The 20,436-nt window shown below is 47.6% G+C and overlaps 1 protein-coding gene across 4 annotated transcripts in view; it reads right to left on the bottom strand.

Annotated features, from left to right (window-relative positions):
- LOC140717621 (spectrin beta chain, non-erythrocytic 1-like) overlaps window positions 1-20,436 on the bottom strand; it is a 448,197-nt gene that overhangs the window by 24,825 nt on the left and 402,936 nt on the right. For 3 of the 4 annotated variants that reach the window (XM_073031202.1, XM_073031201.1, XM_073031204.1), the window contains exons 27-33: window positions 19,292-19,536; window positions 13,437-13,575; window positions 11,208-11,292; window positions 7,270-7,466; window positions 4,528-4,679; window positions 2,367-2,439; window positions 922-978 (exon numbers count right to left, since the gene is read on the bottom strand). In XM_073031202.1, coding sequence (XP_072887303.1) covers window positions 922-978; window positions 2,367-2,439; window positions 4,528-4,679; window positions 7,270-7,466; window positions 11,208-11,292; window positions 13,437-13,575; window positions 19,292-19,536 — 948 coding nt within the window. The remainder of the gene's footprint in view (window positions 1-921; window positions 979-2,366; window positions 2,440-4,527; window positions 4,680-7,269; window positions 7,467-11,207; window positions 11,293-13,436; window positions 13,576-19,291; window positions 19,537-20,436) is intronic. The other variant, XM_073031203.1, reaches the window with a different exon arrangement.

The following is a 20,436-nucleotide window of genomic DNA, read 5'->3' as shown; positions in this document are numbered from 1 at the left end:
CATTCGGCCATTCCAGTGTACACAAGCCCAGTCGCTCCAGTCTTTCAACATATGACAGTCCCGCCATCCCGGGAATTAACCTCGTGAACCTACGCTGCACTCCCTCAATAGCAAGAATGTCCTTCCTCAAATTTGGAGACCAAAACTGCACACAATACTCCAGGTGGGGTCTCACCAGGTTCCCTGTACAGCTGCAGAAGGACCTCTTTACTCCTATACGCAATTCCTCTTGTTATAAAAGCCAGCATGCCATTAGCTTTCTTCACTGCCTACTGTACCTGCATGCTTGCTTTCATTGACTGATGTACAAGAACACCTAGATCTCGTTGTACTTCCCCTTTACCCAGTATCGGTGATAAGTGGCAAGTTATCATTCATGGAACAAGTTCCAGACGACGACTACATCCCCCCGTCCCCCCCCAAGACAGAGTATGACATGTACCATTGTTGCCCTGCACCATCAGACACGAGCGTCCAGCAACCCCCTTCTCTCTCTCTAGCTCACTGCTGCCAGAGTCTTGGGCAAGGTTTAATTGACGCGGTTTATGGATTGGACTCTGCAGTCCATGTCATTGTGTTTCTTTTCTTTAAATTTCAAATTGCTATTTTGTTCGGGGCAGACTGGCTCTGCGACCCTTCAGTCAAGAAGTGACACCGCGCTGAACTGAACTGAACTGAACTACACTGAACACTCCTAGACTCTGCGGATTGATGTTTTCTATTCTGTGTGTTCTTCTACCATTCGGGGATCCCCGAAAAATGAGAGAGATGGAAGAAAACGAGAGCTTCATAATTGTAAAACCTCCAGAGGATTTAACTGGTCACCTCTTTTCTAAAATACCAGCCCGGGAATGACATGCAGAGCACAGATAAAAGGGGAAAGAGAGGAGAGGAAGGAGAGGACAAGAAGAAAGCACTTACTTTCACTGCCACATATGACAGCACATCATCTTTCAATGGTCTGATCTCATCCAAAGGCTGAAAAAGGAAGGAGGAGCATGCATGGTAACTTACAGAGTCACAGAGAAGAACAGCACAGAAACAGGCCCTTCGCTTTATCCAATCCATGTCAGAACCATTTAGACTGCCTCCTCCCATTCACCTGCACTGGGACCACAGCCCACCACACCCCTACCATCCACATACCTATCCAAGTTTCTCCTCAGCGTCGCAATCGAGCTCGCACGCACCACTTGCGCCGGCAGCTCGTCCCACGCTCTCGCCACCCTCCGAGTGAAAAAGTTTCCCCTCGTGTTCCCCTTAAACCTTTCACCTTCCACCCTTAACCCATGGCCTCTGGTTGTCGTCCTACCCAACCCCAGCTTGCATTTACCCTATCTATACCCCTCATAGTTTTGTATAGCTCTGTTAAATCTCCTCTCAATTTTCTACATTCTAAAGAATACAGTTCTAACCTATTCAATCTTTCCTTATAACTCAGGTCCTTCAGACCCGGCAACATTTTCTCTGCATTCTTTCCACCTTGTTTACATCTTTCCTGTAGGTAGATGACCAGAACAATATGGTCGGGGCACAATAAAACTAGTAAGCATCATCCCACATCAGCAATTGCATCCAGTGGCCACTTCATTAGGCACAGCTGCTCGTTAATGCAGGTATCTAATTAGCCAATTGCGTGGCAGCAACCAAACATCTAAAAGCATGCAGACACGGTCAAGAGGTTCAGACCAAACATCAGAAAGGGGAAGGAAGGTGACCTTGGTGACTTTGACTGTAGGATTCCCTCTTGGTGCCAGATGGGGTGGTTTGAGTATCTCAGAGACTGCTGATCTGCTGGGATTTTCACGCACAGCAGTCTCTCGAGTTTACAGAGAATGGTGCAAGAAACGAACAAGAAAAAAAATCACCCAGCGGACGGTAGTTCTGTGGGCAAAAAATGCTTTGTTTATGAGAGAGGTCGGAGGATAAGGGCCAGACTGGTTCAAACTGACAGGAAGGCGACAGTAACTCCAATCACCACACAACAATGGTATGCAGAAGATCATGGACATGTACTTAGTGTCCACTTTATTAGGTACAGGATTCCGAAGAGTAAAACGCATCAGGATGCTTCCCGGATTAGTTACCAGTCGGGATGTTAACACCTAGGTAGATTCCGGAACAAGTGACCGAAATCTCGGACTAAGGGGCGGGTTTTGAGGAGCAGCTGGCACAGTTTAGAACGGGAATTTCAGAACTTAAGAGCTGAGCAGCTACAATAGCGGGACAATTAAATCTGGGCGGTGCACGAGGCTGGAACTGAAGGATTACAGCGATGTCAGAAGGAAGTTGGAGATGGGGAGCAGACAAGGCTATGGTGTCGTTGGTACATGGATCTTAACTGGTCTCACGGCTTCGGGACTTACCTGGTGTGACTCTGTTTCTGGGTGCATTCCGTTCTGAGCGACGGACTCCAGGTGGTTGACGATGTCACCGTCCCTGTAGGTGACACAGAAAAAAGCCATAACGCTAAACGGGTGTTAAATTTTGAAGAGTCTGTCACAGAATTACTGCAGGCTTTAGTTACCACTCCATCTCTCGCACCTTTACGAACTTAAATGCTATCTGAGCTTTAGGAGAGCCAACAGCCTATTCTCATTCTTTGAGGGGGGGAACGTGATTCAGCTGTTAGTCTGAAACCACTCTTCCTCCCCGATGAAGGTCTCAATAGAGATCATACGAAATCCTCCCTTGTGTCGAGAAAGATCACGACCACATCAGAATTCAGGCCCATACAGAAGAGAAAAGAAAACATTCCATCACATGCAGGGGCACGGTAGCGTAGTGGTTAGCACAACGCTTCACGGTACCGGCGACCTGGGTTCAATTCCCGCCGCTGCCTGTAAAGGGTTTGCACGTTCTTCCCTGTGAGCGCGTGGGCTTCCTCCCACAGTCCAAAGATGTGCACCAGTTGGCGGGTTAATTGGTAAATTGTCCTGTGATTAGGCTAGGGTTGAATTGGCGGGGTGGGGCGTGGCTCAAAGGGCCGGAATGTCGTCAATAAATAATCAAAAACACCTGCGCAGTAAGACCATGACCGGCACTTTCCCGCCGCAATTCCAAAGATCTAATAAGCTCGATCTTGAATACGATTAAAACACCAGCATCCCAGGATCGATTCCGCCGCTCTGCTGCCTGTGGGAGTTTGTGCGTTCTGCCCCTGACCGCGTGTGTTTCTTCCGGGTGCCCTGGTTTCCCCCACATTGCAAAGATGCACGGAAGAAGACGAAAGCCTTTAACTCCCGAGTGGAGTCATCGGGACGCTTTAGCGGGCTTTCTTGTTTTTACGAGGCCGGGTTGACAGCTCGATGCTCGACCCAGCCCGGACGGAAAGCGTACAAGGGGGCCGGCTGGATTCGAACCCGGGAGCCTTCGCTCCGAAGTCCGGCGCTGACGCCACTATGCCACCAGCCGGCTAAGATGCATGGATGAGCAGGTTAATTGGTCAGTAGGCGTAGTTAGGTAGCATGGGCTCATTGGGCCTGTTCAGAGATTCAAAGCACACTTGTTATCAAAGGACGCAATAAATTATACACCTTGAGATTTGTCTGCTTAGGGGCAGCCACAGAGCAAGAAACCCCAATAACCCAATTAAAAAGTTTTTTAAAAAACCAAAGAGAAAGAGAGAGAAAACACACACACACACACACACATTGTGCAAACAGTAGAAGCAAGCCGACAGCGTCCTGAACAGACCCAGTCCCAGAGGCGCTGGGTCTCTCAATAAAATAAAAAAATATTCTCAGCTACCTAGGGGTCCCACATCCTCTTGGGAAGACAATTCCAAAGATTTGCTAGCATTTAAATGAAGAATTTCGGTCCTGATGGCCAATTCCCTCCCTCTCCCTTCCCCCATCCCACTTTCACTCTGCCTCCTCGCTGCCTATCACCTCTCTCATGATTCTGCCTTCTTCTACTACCCATAGTGCTTTCCCCTTACATTCCTTCTTCAACTCTCCGGCCTATCCCCTCCTTGCGCCTCCCCTTGATCTCTCCTCTGATTGGTTTTCCACCCTCCCCCCACCTTCTTTATAGGGCCCCTGCCCCCTCCTTCTTCAGTCCTGACGAAGGGTCTCGGCCCGAAACGTTGACTGCTCGTTTCAACCGACGCTGCCCAACCTGCTGAGTTCCTCCAGCTTGTTTGTACGTCTTGATTTGATCACAGCGTCTGCCGTGCACTTTGTGATTCCTGCAACTATCTTGGTTTCATTAAAGTTTCCTCAAATTCTTCTCCTGGACAAGAACGTGGCAGAGGCACAAACACGAGAAGATCTGCAGATGTTGGAAATCGAAAGCAGCGCTGGAGGAGCTCAGCAGGCCAGGCAGCCACTACGGGAAGGAGTTAACAGCTGACGTTTTGGGTCCTGACGAAGGGCCTCGGCCCGAAACGACGACTGTTCACACTTTTCCAGTGGCGCTGCCTGGCCTGCTGAGATTCCTCCAGTGTCTTGCGCGTGCGGCAAACAGCAATGCCGGTCCAGGGAACCCAACCCTGCAGCTAAACGCCTAACTGCTGGGTGCTGTTACCGTGACAGCTGATTCTGCTCCGCCTGATTTCCGGCCTCCTGGCTGTCCTCTGCTACCGCGGAGACGTGTGGCGTTGGGGGAGACGGTGGCGGGGGTGGTTTTAATTTCCTCTCCTCCTCCTCCTGCTTACGGCGGATCTCTTGCTGTTCCAGCTGTAACAGATGAGAGAATCAGATTCAATATCACTGGCATACGCTGTGAAATCTGCTGACTTTGCAGCAGCAGTACAATGCAACGCGCCGGCGCGTGGCCAAGTGGTTAAGGCCTTCGTCTAGTGATCTGAAGGTCACTGGTTCGAGCCTCAGCCTCAGCCTTGAGCAAGGCACTCAACCCTCTGCAACGACACCGGTGCCAAGCTGTATGGGTCCTAATGCCCTACCCTTGGACAACTTCGGTGGCGAGCAGAGGGGAGACTTGCAGCTTGGGTGCAAATCCATGATCTATTGAGACTAACGGAGGCCTACACACAATGCAATACATGACAATAGAGAAAAACTGCTGTGAATTATACATATTTTCAATTATACATATCATGGGTTCAGTGTCCATTCAGGAATCGGATGGCAGAGGGGAAGAAGCCATTCCTGAATCGTTGCGTGTGTGTCTTCAGGCTCCTGTACCTCCTCCCTGATGGCAGAGGGGAAGAAGCTGTTCCTGAATCGTTGAGTGTGTGTCTTCAGGCTCCTGTACCTCCTCCCTGATGGTAACAATGAGAAGAGGGCATGTCCTGGGTGGTGGGGGTCCTTAATCATGGATGTTGCCTTTCTGAAGCATCGAAGGTGTCCTACTACTGTGCCCTCTGGTCTTAGACTCTCGTACTATAGGAAACGACACGTCCACTCTCTGGGTCTTTCAATATTTAACAGGTTTCAGAATGAGAATCAAGTTAAATATCACTGGCACGTTGTGAAATTTGTTGCCTTTGTGGCAGCAGTACGATGGAATACATGATAACAGAGAAAAAACTGTTAATTAGTGTGTGTGTGTGTATGAAACAGTTAACTTAAATAAGTAGTGAAAAAATAGAAATAAAAAAGTAGTGAGGTAGTGTTCATGGGTTCGATGTCTATCCGGGAATCAGATGGCAGAGAGGGGGATTGCTAAGATGGCTCTGATCTTGTAAACATCACTCTAATCAGTGCAGCTCCTTGGCTGACATTTATACTTTGATGTTGGTTTGTTTTGGCAGTCTCAGTGTGTTCATTTGGAAATTGCTTCTTGCCTGCACACCATGTGTTCTGGGAGAAATAATCTGGGCAGAACTGGAAGTTGGGGATTTCAGTCCAGCCTCAGGCAGTCAATCTGAACTGATCTGACAAAAAAGTTTTGTTTAAAAATCCAAGAAATTCCAGTGGGCCTCCACTCACTGGAATTCGGATGAATGAGGAGGGTGATTTCATTGAAACCTATCAGATTTTGAAAGACCTCGATAGACTGGACATGGAGAGGATGTTTCCCTATCGTGGGAGAGTCTAAGACCAGAAAACACAGCCTCAGAATAGAGGGACGTCCTTTTTGAACGGAGATGAGGAGGGATTTCTTTAGCCAGAGAGTGGTGAGTCTGCGGAATTCATTGCCACAGACGGCTGTGGAGGCGAAGTCATTGGGTATTTAAGGCAGAGTTTGATAAATTCTTCATTAGTCAGAGTGTCAAATGTTATGGGGAGAAGGCAGGAGATCGGGATTGAGGGGGATGACAGGTTAACCATGATGATATGGTGGAGCAGACTTGATGGGTCAAATGGCCTAATTCTGCTCCTATATCTTAAGGTCTTTAAGTCTTTAGACTTTAGATATTTGCAGGAGCAAACTAGTAAGAAAAGGACACGCGTCATTAAAATGGTTCTGTTATCTATTTTTCTCTTTGTTACAAACTACCACAGTTATAAACACAAGAGATTCTGCCGATTTTGGTAGTCTAGGCCAACACGCACAAAATGCTGGAGGAACTCTGCAGGTCGAGCAACATCCATGGAGGGGAATAAACTGTGGACCTTGTTGGGCTAAGACCCTGCATCGGGATTGGAAAAGGGGGAAGATGCCCGATTAAGAAGGTGGGGGGAGGGGTAGGTGAAGCCTAGGTGAGGGGGCAGGTGGGAGGGGAGATGAAGTAAGAAGCTGGGAGGTGACAGGTGGTTGAGGTAAAGGGCATAAGGAGGAGGAATGAGAGTGGAGTATGGAGGAAAGGGTGATGGGGGTCCTTAATGATGGACGCTGCCTTTTTGAGGCACCTTGAAAACATCTTGGATACTACGGAAGCTGGTGCCCGTGATGAGCTGGCTAAGTTTACAACTCTCTGCAATTTACTTAAACCCTGTGCAGTAGCTCCTCCCTCCCGTTGCCCCATATGAGTGAGACGGTGATGATGCAGCCAATCAGAATGACACGAGGGAGACATGGGGTGGGGGGGTAGGTAGGGGGTTGGGTTACAACGTAGGAGAAGACTCTAAACTTACAAAGGAGACTGTTAGGGCAAACGCAGGGGAAAATGTTCCGGTCGTGCAGATCGCGATCAGATTATGCAATGATAAATGAAACCGAGAGGCTTCTTTCCAAGGAGAATGGTGAGAATTTAGAACCCATTCTCACGTGGCGGAAGGGTAGAAAATACCGAAGCCCCATTCATAAGCACACACACAAAGGAGGGAAGTTTAATGCTGAGAGACTGGTGCGGTGCATCAGCCCTGGAGTAGAGCTACCGTGCCAAACGGGCGCCATTTCGGCACGTAACACTGCACTTACTGTTGTCAGTTTCTCCAGAGCCATGAACCGCTCTTCCCAGGCCGCCACTGCCTTCTCGAACCCCTCGTGCCGCTTGATCAGGTTCTCGGCATCGTCTACACTGCTCCCGACCTCCGCTGCTCTGACGTACGGCTCTTGACTCGCCAGCCAGGCCTCCGCCACTGTTGCGTCTCGTCCGAACTGCAGTACTTCCATCACTGAGGAGGAGAGCAGGGAGAACGTATTATAAAGAGCGTACGAAATGGGAACAGGACCAGAATATAAAAGCAAGGATGTAACGCTGAGGCTTTATAAAGCACTGGTGAGGCCTCACTTGGAGTATTGTGAACATCTTCGGGCCCCTTATCTTATAAAAGATGTGTCGACACTGAAGAGGGTTCACAGAAATTACTCCAGGATTGAACGGTTTGTTACATGAGGAGCGTCTGATGGCTCTGGGCCTGTATTCACTAGAATTCAGAAGAGGGGTGACCTCATTGAAACCTATGGAACGGTGAAAGGCCTCAATAGAGAGGATGTGGAGAGGAGGATTCCTGTGGTGGGGGAGTCGAAGACCAGAGGATACAGCCTCAGAACAGAGGGGCATCCTTTTAGAACGGGGACGAGTAGGAATTTCTTCAGCCATAGAGTGGTGAATCTGTTGAATTCATTGCCACAGGTAGCTGTGGAGGCTGTTTTTATGTATATTTAAGGTAGAGACTGATAGATTCTTCATTGGTCAGGGCATGGAGGGAGAAGGTACGATATTGGGGCTAAGAGTTCAGCCATGATGAAACGGTGGAGAAGACTCGGTTGACCAAATATGGTCTTATGGTCTTCTGGTTTAAGTAGGCTACAAGTCCTCTCAGGCATCCCTGTAGACCTGTGAAGGAAGAATTTCTTTAGCTAGAGGGTGGTGAATCTGTGGAATTCATTGCACAAATCCATCATGTGTTTACGATGGTCTTCCCTCCCAAAATCAGATTATTTTCTGCTATTAAGGAAGCTTCAGCTTTGAGAATCCGTAAGCATTTCAAGCAAGGTATACAAGGTGATAAGAGGCATTGGTGAGGTGGACAGAGACTTTTTTCCCAGGTGTAGATGGCTAATACCAGGGGGCATAATTTTAAGGTATCGGGAGGAAAGCACATGGGGGTGGGTGGGTGGGAGAATGTTAGAGAGTGATGGGTGCATGGAGCACCCTGCTAGGGGCAGATACCTTAGGGATATTTAAGAGATTCTTAGATAGGCACATGGATGAAAGAAAAATGGAGGGCTATGTAAGGGGGAAGGGTTAGATTGATCATGGGAGTATCAGAATCAGAATTAGGTTTACTCTCCCCGGCATTTGTCATGAAATTTGTTAACTTCGCGGCAGCAGTCCAATGCAATACATAATAACAGAAAAAAAACGTGCATTACAGAAAGTATATAAAATAGTTATTTTTCCTGTTTTGCGGATGTCTGTGAAGAGTAAGAATTTCAGGTTGCATACTGTGTACCGTAGATGTCGGATTATAAGCCGCTACTTTTTTCCCATGCTTTGAACAGCATTGAACATAGCGGCTTATAATAAGGTGCGGCTAATAGAAAGTTTTTTCCCATGCCGCCAAAACATTTTGCCTCGTAACAGTAGACCAATAAAATTGATGAGTAGTTCACAGAGGTCCAATGAAATTGTACGATAAATCAAGCGCACTTCACAAATTATTGTAAATCAGCCATTTGTACTCACCCTCATCAACATGGAAAACACTCGAAGAAAAGCGTATGATGCAGCTTTTAAGTTAAAGGCAATCAATCTGGCGGTTGAACAAGGAAATCGAGCTGCTGCGCGTAATCTTGGCATACATGAATCGATGGTGAGACGGTGGAGATTTAATTTGGGACTGCCGCTTCAGGTCAGGAATGGCTCACGTGATATTAGACAGCAGTACAAGGGAGGGAGGGAGCGAAACTGAGGATTCCGCTGCACCGAAACTGCTAGCGATTCAGTAAACAAAAAAACAGTAAAACTCGTGTGTGAATGGTATCGGGCCAATAAGGACACAAGTGTCCGATGTTACCAAATACCAGTAGGTATAACAAAGTTTAGCCTCACCAAATATGTGTAGCGAGGGTTTGGTTTGGGGGAAAAAGGAGTATAAATAAGAGCAGAATGTAAGGGGAAGGCAAAACGCGTTCTGCAATAAAGCCACGCTGCACTGTAATCCGGTGTTGGTTGTCTCTCTTCCAAAACGAACACAGGGCAGAATTTGAAGCCCAACACGTGTAATATCTTTCTGTGTAAATATCTCATATTACAAGCAGCCGAAAATCCGGTGCGCCGAAAATCCGGTCCGCCGGAAATCCAGTGCGCCGAAAATCCGGTCCGCCGGAAATCCAGTGCGCCGAAAATCCGTTCCGCTGGAAATTCGGTGCGGCCTAAAATCCGAAGCGGCCTGTATAATTTAAAAAATGATTTTATTTCTAAAATTAGAGCCAGCGGCTTTTAATCAGGTGCGCTCTGTAGTCCGGAATCTACGGTACATTCTCTGATCTTAAATTGAACCTTTGAACCATTTAACTTGCATGAAGCTACATTCAAGCAGGGCGTCGGGGGAGGTTGTCTTTAGGTTAATATCTGGGATCAGTACAGGAACGACGTGGTGACATAAAGCAGTGACAGAACCACACAACTAACCTAACTAGCATTTCAGACGTTACACTGGGTTCTAGTGACAAGGGAAGTTTTGTCGTCAGGAATTGCTTGATTTTTGCTTTTGCAACTTATTCATGGATAACTGTTTCATGACTTTTGAACAGTTGTCTAATAAATATAATTCACCCAGATTCCTTTTTTTTAGACATTTACAAACCCTTATCAGAAGGGTTTAACAGCAACCATTTATGATATGATCATGAAAATACAGCCAGATGTATCAAATAAAATTAAGAATGAATGGGAAAAAGAACTTCAATTTTCCTTACCTACAGAGAAATGGGAAAATTTTTTACATTTAGTTAACTCTTCTTCTATGTGCTAAACACGTGTTGATATAATTTAAGGTGGTGCATAGGGCTCATATGTCCAAGGACAAACTTGCTCGTTTTTACTCCCATATTAATCCTATCTGTGATAGATGTCATTCCGAAGTAGCCTCTTTGACTCATATGGTTTGGTCCTGCCCTCTTCTGGAGAAATATTGGGAAGATATTTTTGGTATTCTTTCAACAGTTTTGAGTATTAATTTACACCCTCACCCTATTACTGCGATTTCTGGCTTACCAATGGTGGATAATAGTCATTTATCCCTAGCGGCTCGCTGGATGATTGCATTTGCTACATTAATGGCCAGAAGATCCACTTTATTCAACTGGAAAGAGATTAATCCTCCAATTACATTCCAATGGTCTTCCCAAACTATATCTTGTTTAAATTTAGAGAAAATTAGAAGTGTTATTTCTGACCCTTCGGTTAAATTTGAAGAAACCTGGAGACCATTTATTAAACACTTTCAAATGAGCTAAATTGACCTTTCCCAAACTTCCTTTATCACCTTTAAGTATTTGGATAGAGGAGCGGAGTTATTGACACTACTATTTATACCTGTTGTAATATAATAGCCCAGTTATTTGTTCTCACGTTAGATAGTTGTTTTTTTTTTAAAAAAATTAAATTTGGGGGATTTTCTTTTCATTATAAATACAGGATGAATTTGGGAGATCTGGCACATTTGTGTTACTAATAGTTGTTACTGTATATACTGTTCTATTAATTTTGTATTCCCAATCTCTCTGTATTCTGATTTTATTATGTCTTGTTCGAAAATCAATGAATAGATTTAAAAAGAAAAGAAATTGCTTGATTTTCCAACACTGGCAACACACGACGCAGACGGCAAGGTGCGAGGGCCTGTTACCCTCTGGCGGAAGTTTTCACCGAACGCACATGAACAACGCCCAGTAATTATTCTCACCAAGCTGCAGCCAGTCCTCCTTCTCCTTCCACTTGTCATTGACCTCTTTCCTCCTTTCCTGGAGCTGGGATAACTTCTCCGCAATCTAACAGGAGAGTCCAAAGTAAATTCATTCCGCTACACTGCGGCCCTTTGCGCTGCGCCACCCAGCGACCCCCCCGATTTAACCCTCACCTAATCATGGGACAGTTTGCAACGGCCAATTAAACCTACCAACCGGAATGGGGGAGAAACTGGAGCACCCAGAGGAAACCCACACGGTCACAGGGAGAACTAACGAACTCCTTATATTTTATTATCAAAGCGCTTGTAGGTCACCATTTACTACCCTGAGGATCATTTCCTTGCAGGCGTTGACGGCATAACTAATAAATACTATAGGAAAACTGCACACTGCCAACCAGTGTGAAAAAGAAGACAACATGCGCAACTACAAAAAGAATAAATTAAGTAAATAAATAATACTGAGAAGATAGAGTAAAAAACTTCTAGATCCTTTTAACTTTATCCTTCTATCTCACTTTTAACATTTAAGAAAAACTTGGGCAGTTACATGGATGAGAGGGGTATGGAGGGATATGGGCCAGGTGCAGGTCAGTGGGACTAGGCAGAGAAATGGTTCGGCACAGCCAAGAAGGGCCAAAAGGCCTGTTTCTGTGCTAACGTTCTATGATTCAATGGTTCTATCCCATATTGGATCCATGCTTTTTTAGATTTATGAGAGTCTTTCCTCTCATAAAATAAATGAAAAAGCATTCTTGCTTCAGGGAGGTAAACATGCTTATAATGTAAGCGCCAGTGAAAGGTTATTGAAGTAAACAATATACCATCAGAAAGCAACCAACACAAAATACTGGAGGGGCTCAGCAGGGCCAGGTAACATCCATGGAAATAAATAAACAGTTGGCATTTTGGGCTGAGACCCTTCTTCAGGACCGGGAAGGAAGAGGAGAAGTCGGAGTAAGAAGGTGGGGGGATGGGAGGAAGAAGTACAAGGGGGACCGGTGATGGATGAAACCGGGAGAGAGTGAGGGGTGAGGTAAAGAGCTGGGAAGTTACACACTCACACACACACACACACACACACACACACACACACACACACACACACACACACACACACACACACACACACACACACACACACACACACACACACACACACACACACACAAAATGCTGGAGGAACTCAGCAGGCCAGGCAGCACCTATGGAAAAGAGTAAACAGTCGACGTTTCGGGCTGAGACCCAAGAGATACAGGGCTGGAGAAGGGGGAGTCTGATAGGAGAGGACAGAAGGCCGTGGAAGAAAGGGAAAGGGGGAAGGAGCTCCAGAGGGAGGTGATGGGCAGGTAAAGGAAATGGGAATGGGGAACGGTGAAGGAGAGAAGGTGGGTGCTGTGAGAGTTAGTGGGTCTACAAAAGATACCAGTCATTATGGCAGAGATGGAGACAGAGAGATCGAGAAAGGGGAGGCGAGGTGTAGGGAATGGACCAAGTGAATTTGAGGGCAGGGTGGAAGAGGGAGGCAAAGTTGATGAAATCGATGAGCTCAGCATGGGTGCAGGAAGCAGCAGCAATGAACTTGTCGATGCAGCGATGGAAGAGTTGGGGGGGACGATGTCGGCATGCCATGGGAAGAACTGGGGGGGGGGGGGGCGATGTCAGCGTGGCGCAGGAAGAGCTGTGGGGGGGTGATGTCGGTGTGGCGCAGGAAGAGCTGTGGGGGGGTGATGTCGGCGTGGCGCAGGAAGAGCTGTGGGGGGGTGATGTCGGCGTGGCGCGGGAAGAGCTGGGGGGGTGATGTCGGTGTGGTGAGGGAAGAGCTGGGGGGGTCGATGTCGGCGTGGCGCGGGAAGAGCTGTGGGGGGCGATGTCGGCGTGGCGCGGGAAGAGCTGGGGGGGCGATGTTGGCGTGGCGCGGGAAGAGCTGGGGGGGGACGATGTCGGCGTGGCGTGGGAAGAGCTGGGGGGGCGATGTCGGCGTGGCGCGGGAAGAGCTGGGGGGGACGATGTCGGCGTGGCGCGGGAAGAGCTGGGGAGCGATGTCAGTGTAGGCTTGGAACAGTACCATCACAGACACCGATTAATATTACTGTACTACTGTATTACTGCATTATTGTACTATTAGTATTACTGCAGGTATTTGGAATCAGGGCAGATAGTTAAAGCAGAATCATTATCAGGTGAACAACTTGACCAGGAGAAATGTGCAAAGGGTTCTCCTACCTCATCTGAAGCGTAGTGGTTCTTGGCTAGAAGGGCATTGCCCATCTCAATGCTGGCAGTAAAGCTGTCATCCCGGGCATCGATTTCTGACTTGATTCCTTGATGGTTCTTTATGGTCAGGTCTGCTGAAGAGACGTCCCTGCAAGGGGAGAGCGTGGAGATTCAGTGGAACGTAAGCGCTGCGCTCGGCTCTTTCGTACAGAGCGGAGCCAGAGATGCTCTTACCTTTAACCAAGAACCGCCAGGGAAGAGGCTATGCTCGCCAGGGCTGCTAGACTCAAAAATAGTTCCAACCCGTCACGCTGATCAATACCTTCACCCATTAACCCTCTGCATATACATCACCCACCCCTCTCCACACACCCTCACCCCTCTCCCCCTCGCTGCCATTTACACTTACACTTCACACCTGCACCGATACAATCACTATCCTACAGAATGCACATATACCTCGCTGATACCTGGAAGAGTTCGTCTTGCCAAGAATCACCTCGTCACTTTATCAGTTCCTGTCAAGAGTCTCCCTACCATCCATCGGGGACATTTATCGGGAGCGCTGCGTACGCAGGGCCCTTAGTATTATCCAGGATCCCACCCGTCCATCCATAAGATGTCAGAGCAGAAGTAGGCCATTTGGCCCATCGAGTCTGCTCTGCCATTCAATCATGGCTGATCCTTTTCTCCCCTCTCCAGCCCTCTCCCCATAACTTTTGATGCCATGTCCAAGCAAGAACTGAACAAGCTCTGCCTTAAATACACCCAACGACCTGGCCCCCACAGCTGCCTGTGGTAATAAATTTCACAAATTCACCACCGTCTGGCTAAAGAAGTTTCTACATCCCCGTTTCAAATGGCCGCCCCTCTATCCTGAGGCTGTGCCCGCTTGTCCTAGACTCCCCCACCATGGGAAACATCCTTTCCACACCTACATCCAGCATCCGACCATCAAGCAAGACTCCGATGCATAAAGACAAGAACGGTCAGGATGGGAAACAGTGTCTTCCCTCGGGCCATCAGGCTTCTGAACTCCCTGCCGCATCGCATTCGAAGTGTCACCGGTTAATCTGTTCTGTACCCGACAATATTTAATTTATGCACTTTACTTTGTTTATTTATGAGCAATTCATCTGCAGATTTTATCCTTACTTTCCTAAGTTATTGCGTATTATGTGTACTACTGTGCTTTACACCCTGGTCCGCAGAAACGTTGTCTTGTTCGACGGTTTACATGTATGTAGCTATGACAATAGTCTTGACCACACTTATGTACATATACCCCTGCATCTAGCATCACCTTCTGTACATGCAATCAATATATATATATAAATAACAATGAATCTTATGTATACAAGGCCACATTTCGTTACTTGTACGTTGTGGCTTATAGGACTGCCGTTATATTTATTGATTTTTAAAAATTCTGTTCTTTATGTTTATTGTGTTTGCATACTGCATTGATCTGGGGTAATAATAATTTTTTTTCTTCTTTGCACTCAACAATAAACAACCGTGAATCTTGAACTTGCCAACTTACGTCATCAGTCATCCCAGACTCAATCCTCTGCTGTTAATTTATTGGTGAATCTTGTGGCCTGAGCCAGCAACTCCCCCTCCTTAAATCCCACTCCTGTGCTGCACATGACTTTTAATTTTGGGCGGTGATCAGGACCTCCAACTGGCTCCAATGCTCCTTCAGTGAGGCATCGACCGATCGCCGACCTTAAGAGTCATAGAAGAGACCAGCGGAGAAACAGGGGCTTCGGCCCATCTAGTCCATGCTGAACCATCTACTCCTATCGGCCTGCACTGGGACACCATAGCCCTCCATAAGCCTGCCATCCACGTACCCATCCACACCTCTTAAACGTTGAAATCGAGCTCGCACGCACCAATTGTGCTGGCAGCTCATTCCACACTCACACAACCCTCTCAATGCAGAAGTTTCCCCTCATGTTCCTCTTCACCTTTCACCCCTAACCCATGACCTCTGGTTGTAGTCCCACCCAACCTCAGTGGGAAAAGCCTGCTTCCATTTACCTCATCTGTACCCCTCATAATTTTGGATACCTCTATCAAATCTCCCCTCAATCTTCTACATTCCAAGGAATAAAGTCCTAACCTATTCAATCTTTTCTTATAACTCAAGCAACATTGTAAATTTTCTCTGTACTCTTTCAACCTTATTTACATCTTTCCTGTAGATAGGTGACCAAAACTGCACTCAATACTCCAAATTAGGCTTCACCAATATCTTATACATAACATCCCACCTCCTGTACTCAGTACTTTGAATTATGAAGGCCAATATGCCTTTCTTTATGAGCCTATCTACCTGCGATGCCACTTTCAACGAATTATGGACCTCTATTCCCAGATCCCTTTGTTCTACCACACTCCTCAGTGCCCGACCGTTCACTGTATAAGTCCTAACACTGGTTGGTCCTACCGAACTTGTCTGCGTTAAATCCCATCTGCCAATTTCCTCCTCGAGGAGATCGAATGTGGATTTTGCAAGAACTAACCCCAACCCTAATACACCTGCTCCATTCAGATCAGCTTGTGCAAAACACATCAGGGATAAGTCACTTACAGCAGAGGTCCAACACTGAAGGAACGCCAAGCACACAATCTGCACCGATCTCTCTTTAAATTACAGACGTTACGCTTTGCCTCTTACAGTGCGAAATTAAAAACTTCCCTTCACTAAGACTCGCGCTCTCTCATCTTCAAGATCATGTAAGATTAATGACGCAAAATTGTTTAATGTCATTTCCAAAGGAGGATGAAATAGTTGTTACTCTGGATCTGATACAGTACCAAAAAAAACACAGTAAGATAGAGAACGCAATAATTTTTTTTAAAAAAGCACAATAAATATTAAATACATAGATAGCTTTTACATATAGATCGTGTGTTTGCTAATCGCCGGCTGCTGTCAGAGGAACATAACATAAGAACATAAGAGATAGGAGCAGGAGTAGGCCAATCGGCCCCTCAAGCCTGCTCCGCCATTCAACAAGATCATGGCTGATCCAATCTTAACTCTAGTTAAGAGGAAGGCCCTGTACTTCAGTGGTCCCCCACTCTTTCAACGGAAAAAGAGAGCCTGTCAGTACTTGGGATGGGGTTTTGGAGAAGCAACGCGGAGGACTGTAACATCGGAGCAGCGAGCTGCTGGGCTCCTGCCCTCCTTGCAGGAGCGACCTCTCTCTCTCTCCCTTGCTGCCGCATCCCTGTTATAGATGGACGCCTCTCTATCCTGAGGCTGTGCCCTCTTGTCCGAGAAACATCCTTTCCACGTCTACTCTGTCCGTGTCTGTGAACATTCGAAAGGATTCAACGAGATCCCCCTCATCCTTCTAAACTCCAGCGAGTACAGACCCAGAGCCGTCAAACGTTGCTCTCATCTCCAGGATCATCCTTGGGAACCTCCTCTGGCCCTCTCTCCAATGCCAGCACATCTTTTCTTAGTGATGAGGAGCCCAAAACGGTTCACAATACTCAAGGTGAGGCCACACCAGTTCACTGGAATTTAAAAGGATGAGAGGGGATCTGATTGAAACATATAAGATTATTAACAGATTGGACACGCTGGAGGCAGGAAGCATGTTCCCACTGATCGGTGAGTCCAGAACTAGAGGCCATAGTTTAAGAATAAGGGGTAGGCCATTTAGAACTGAAATGCGGAAAAACTTTTGGTGGATCTGTGGAATGCTCTGCCCCAGAAGGCAGTGGAGGCCAAGTCTCTAAGAGAGAGTTAGATAGAGCTCTTATAGATAGTGGGATCATGGGATATGGGGAGAGGGCAGGAACGGGGTACTGACTGTGGATGATCAGCCATGATCACAGTGAATGGCGGTGCTGTCTCGAAGGGCCGAATGGCCTACTCCTGAACCTATTGTCTATTATAAAGACTCAGCATCACATCTTGCTCTTGTATTCGAGACCTCTTGAAATGAATGCTAACACTGCATTTGTCTTCTTCACCACCGGCTCTACCTGCAAGTTAACCTTTGGGATGTTCGGAAACTAGGACTCCCAAGTCCCTTTGCATCTCTGATTTTTGGATTCTCTCCCCATTTAGAAAATAGTCTCCACCTTTATTTCTACTACCACAGTGCATGACCGTGCATTTTCCAACATTGTATTTCATTTCCCACTTTCTTGCCCATTCTCCTGATCTGTCTCAGTCCTTCTGCATCCTACCTGTTTCCTCAACACTACCTGCCCCTCTGCCAATCTTCGTATCACCTGCAAACTTGGCAACAAGGCCATCCGTTCCATCATCTAAATCACTGATATACAGCATAAAAAGAGAGGATACTGTCTGCGTTGACTCTGTACATCGTCCCTGTGGCCTTGTGGATTTTGGCTTTGTGCTTCAGTTTCCTCCGTGACCCTCAGGCTAGCGGAGGGCAGGAGTGCCTTACGCCTCCTTTGGTAGGGACGTCGACTCCATGAAGTCAAAAACGACAGATACGCTTTAACATACACAGAGCCCTGAGCATGGCTCCCCCAGGCCCCACAATCTCATCCGAGAGCCAAGTCCACACAACTTGAGCCGTCTCTCCTCGACACCCACAATCCCATTCAGGGATGCAAGTAGGAGGTATCGCTACGGGCTGCTGCCCCACACCCTCCACTTTGTCCAGCGTCCCGATACGCCATGGTGGTTGGTCTTTCCACCTAGAGGTGAGGGAGGTCCCAAATGGAAGTCCCTTTACGAGGGAGTTCTTCCCATGCATCTTGGGGATCTGGGGTGGAGGGTGCTGCATAGAGAGGTGCCCTGCAATAAGTTCTTTAGCTTGTACATGGATCTCTCACCCGCATGCCACTTCTGTGGGCTGGAGGAGACCGTGTACCACATGTAAATGGAGCGCGTGAGGCTGCAGTCCCTATTTGCGTATCTGCGTGGGCTGTTTCTCGCCCTCTGGTTGCATTTTAGCCCCACCCTATTTATATATGGTCATCCAGTAAGGAGGGGGCATGGAGGGATGACGATGTCCTTGTCAACTTGCTCCTGGGGCTGGAGAAATCAGCCATCCGTGGGTCTTGGCAATGGATGGCAGCGGGTTCTGCCTGGGCAGACTGTCTAGCCACGTTTAGGGGGTATGTTCGTGCCTGGGCAAATATTGAGATGGAACACACGCAGACCACGGTGACCTTAGAGGCGCTCCGGGACCGCTGGGCTCTGCGGGGGGTGGGGTATTGCAGTCGCTGACAGAGATGGAAACATTTTAATTTAATGTCTATTGTCTAATTTAGCCAGATGGGCTGGCCACGTCGTCAGGATGTCTGACAGTCGACTACCAAAACAGCTGCTGTACGGAGAGCTGAGCCAGGGCAAGCGCTCAGTTGGAGGGCAGAAGAAACGTTTCAAAGACTGCCTCAAAGTGTCCCTCAAAGACCTCAACATCAATCCCAGTAGCTGGGAATCGCTTGCTCTGGACCGCCCAACCTGGTGGAGCAGGACCACTGAAGGAGCGTATGCAGCAGAAATCAGACGCGCCGCAGAGGCTCAGAGGAAACGCGCCGCGCGCGAGGCTCGAACTACCTCCACGTCCACTGCAGCACCTACCCTCATGTGTCCCACATGTGGGCGAGCTTTCAGGGCCCGGATTGGCCACACCAGTCACCTCCGGACCCACAGTCACAAACCCTCCACCTGACAGAAGTCGTGATCGTCTTCGACTCCGAAGGACGACCAACAACAACAATTTAGTGAAGTAATTGCGTTAGTCACTGGTTTGTATATACTGTAGCACTGAATTTGTAATAAAGATATTTGGATATTTAAAAAAAATAGAAGAAATGGTCCAATGCCCACCCCCGCTCAAGGACGAGATTAGAAATACCTTGGCTTCTCCTGAGCGTCCATTTGCCTGGTGACATCGTCCATCCAGAGCATCAGGGCTCGGACCAGGTTGAAGAAGCGGAACTTCTCGACCGAATCCGACAGCATCTGCTTGCGCCCCTTGCTGGAGTTGAGGAGGGCGTTCCAGGCATCCACGACGTTATCCTCGTGCCGCTGGATGTCCTCCGCCTTCTCGCCGGCGTACGCCGACCGCAGGTGAGAAGCGTCCTCCTGTACCTGCTTCACCTGCGTTGTCAACAAGGGAAAACGTTGAGTGGTCAGTAGCACAATTAGCAAATGAGGATAACACTCAGTGGCCACTCTATTAGGTACGGGTGTGGTCTCCTGCTGCTGTAGACCGCTCCTTCACGATTCAACATACACGATCAGCGATGCCCTTCTGCACATCATTGTTGTAGCACGCAGTTACCTGAGTTACTGTCGCCTTCCTGTCAGCTTGAACCAGTCTGACTTCTCTCATTAACGCTGTTGCTCAGCAGATAAATCTCTTTTGTTTTCACACCATTCCCTGTAAACTCCAGAGACTGTTGTGTGTGAAAATCCCAGGAGATCAGCAGTTTCTGAGATACTCAAACCACCCCATCTGGCACCAACAACCACTCCACCGTCAACGTCAGTTAGATCACATTCTTTCCCCATTCTGATGTTTGGACGGAATGGCAACTTGACCATGACTGCATGCATTTACGCCCTGAGTTGCTGCCATATTGATGGGCTGAATGGATATTTGCATTAACAAACAAGTGTACCTAATAGAGCAGCCACTGAGTGTGTACAGTACTACAACTAGAGTCAACCTTCAAGATATTTTCAGAGGCAAACCTCACCATCAAAACACAATGAAAACAATGTTCTCCTTGAAGCAAAGGTTAATAGACCTTGAGCAACAGATACAAAATGCAGGAGGGATTCAGCAACGCACACAAAATGCTGGTGGAACACAGCAGGCCAGGCAGCATCTATAAGGAGAAGCACTGTCGACGTTTCAGGCCCAGACCCTTCGTCAGGACCTTCTCCTTACAGATGCTACCTGGTCTGCTGTGTTCCACCAGCATTTTGTGTGCGTTGCTTGAATTTCCAGCATCTGCAGATTTCCTTGTGTTTGGGATTCAGCAAGTCAAGCAG

This window comes from Hemitrygon akajei, chromosome 28, assembly GCF_048418815.1.
Source record: "Hemitrygon akajei chromosome 28, sHemAka1.3, whole genome shotgun sequence".
Classification (NCBI taxonomy): Eukaryota; Metazoa; Chordata; class Chondrichthyes; order Myliobatiformes; family Dasyatidae; genus Hemitrygon; species Hemitrygon akajei.
Note: the sequence above shows the minus strand (reverse complement) of the source record. Positions and strands in the feature narration are given on the sequence as shown.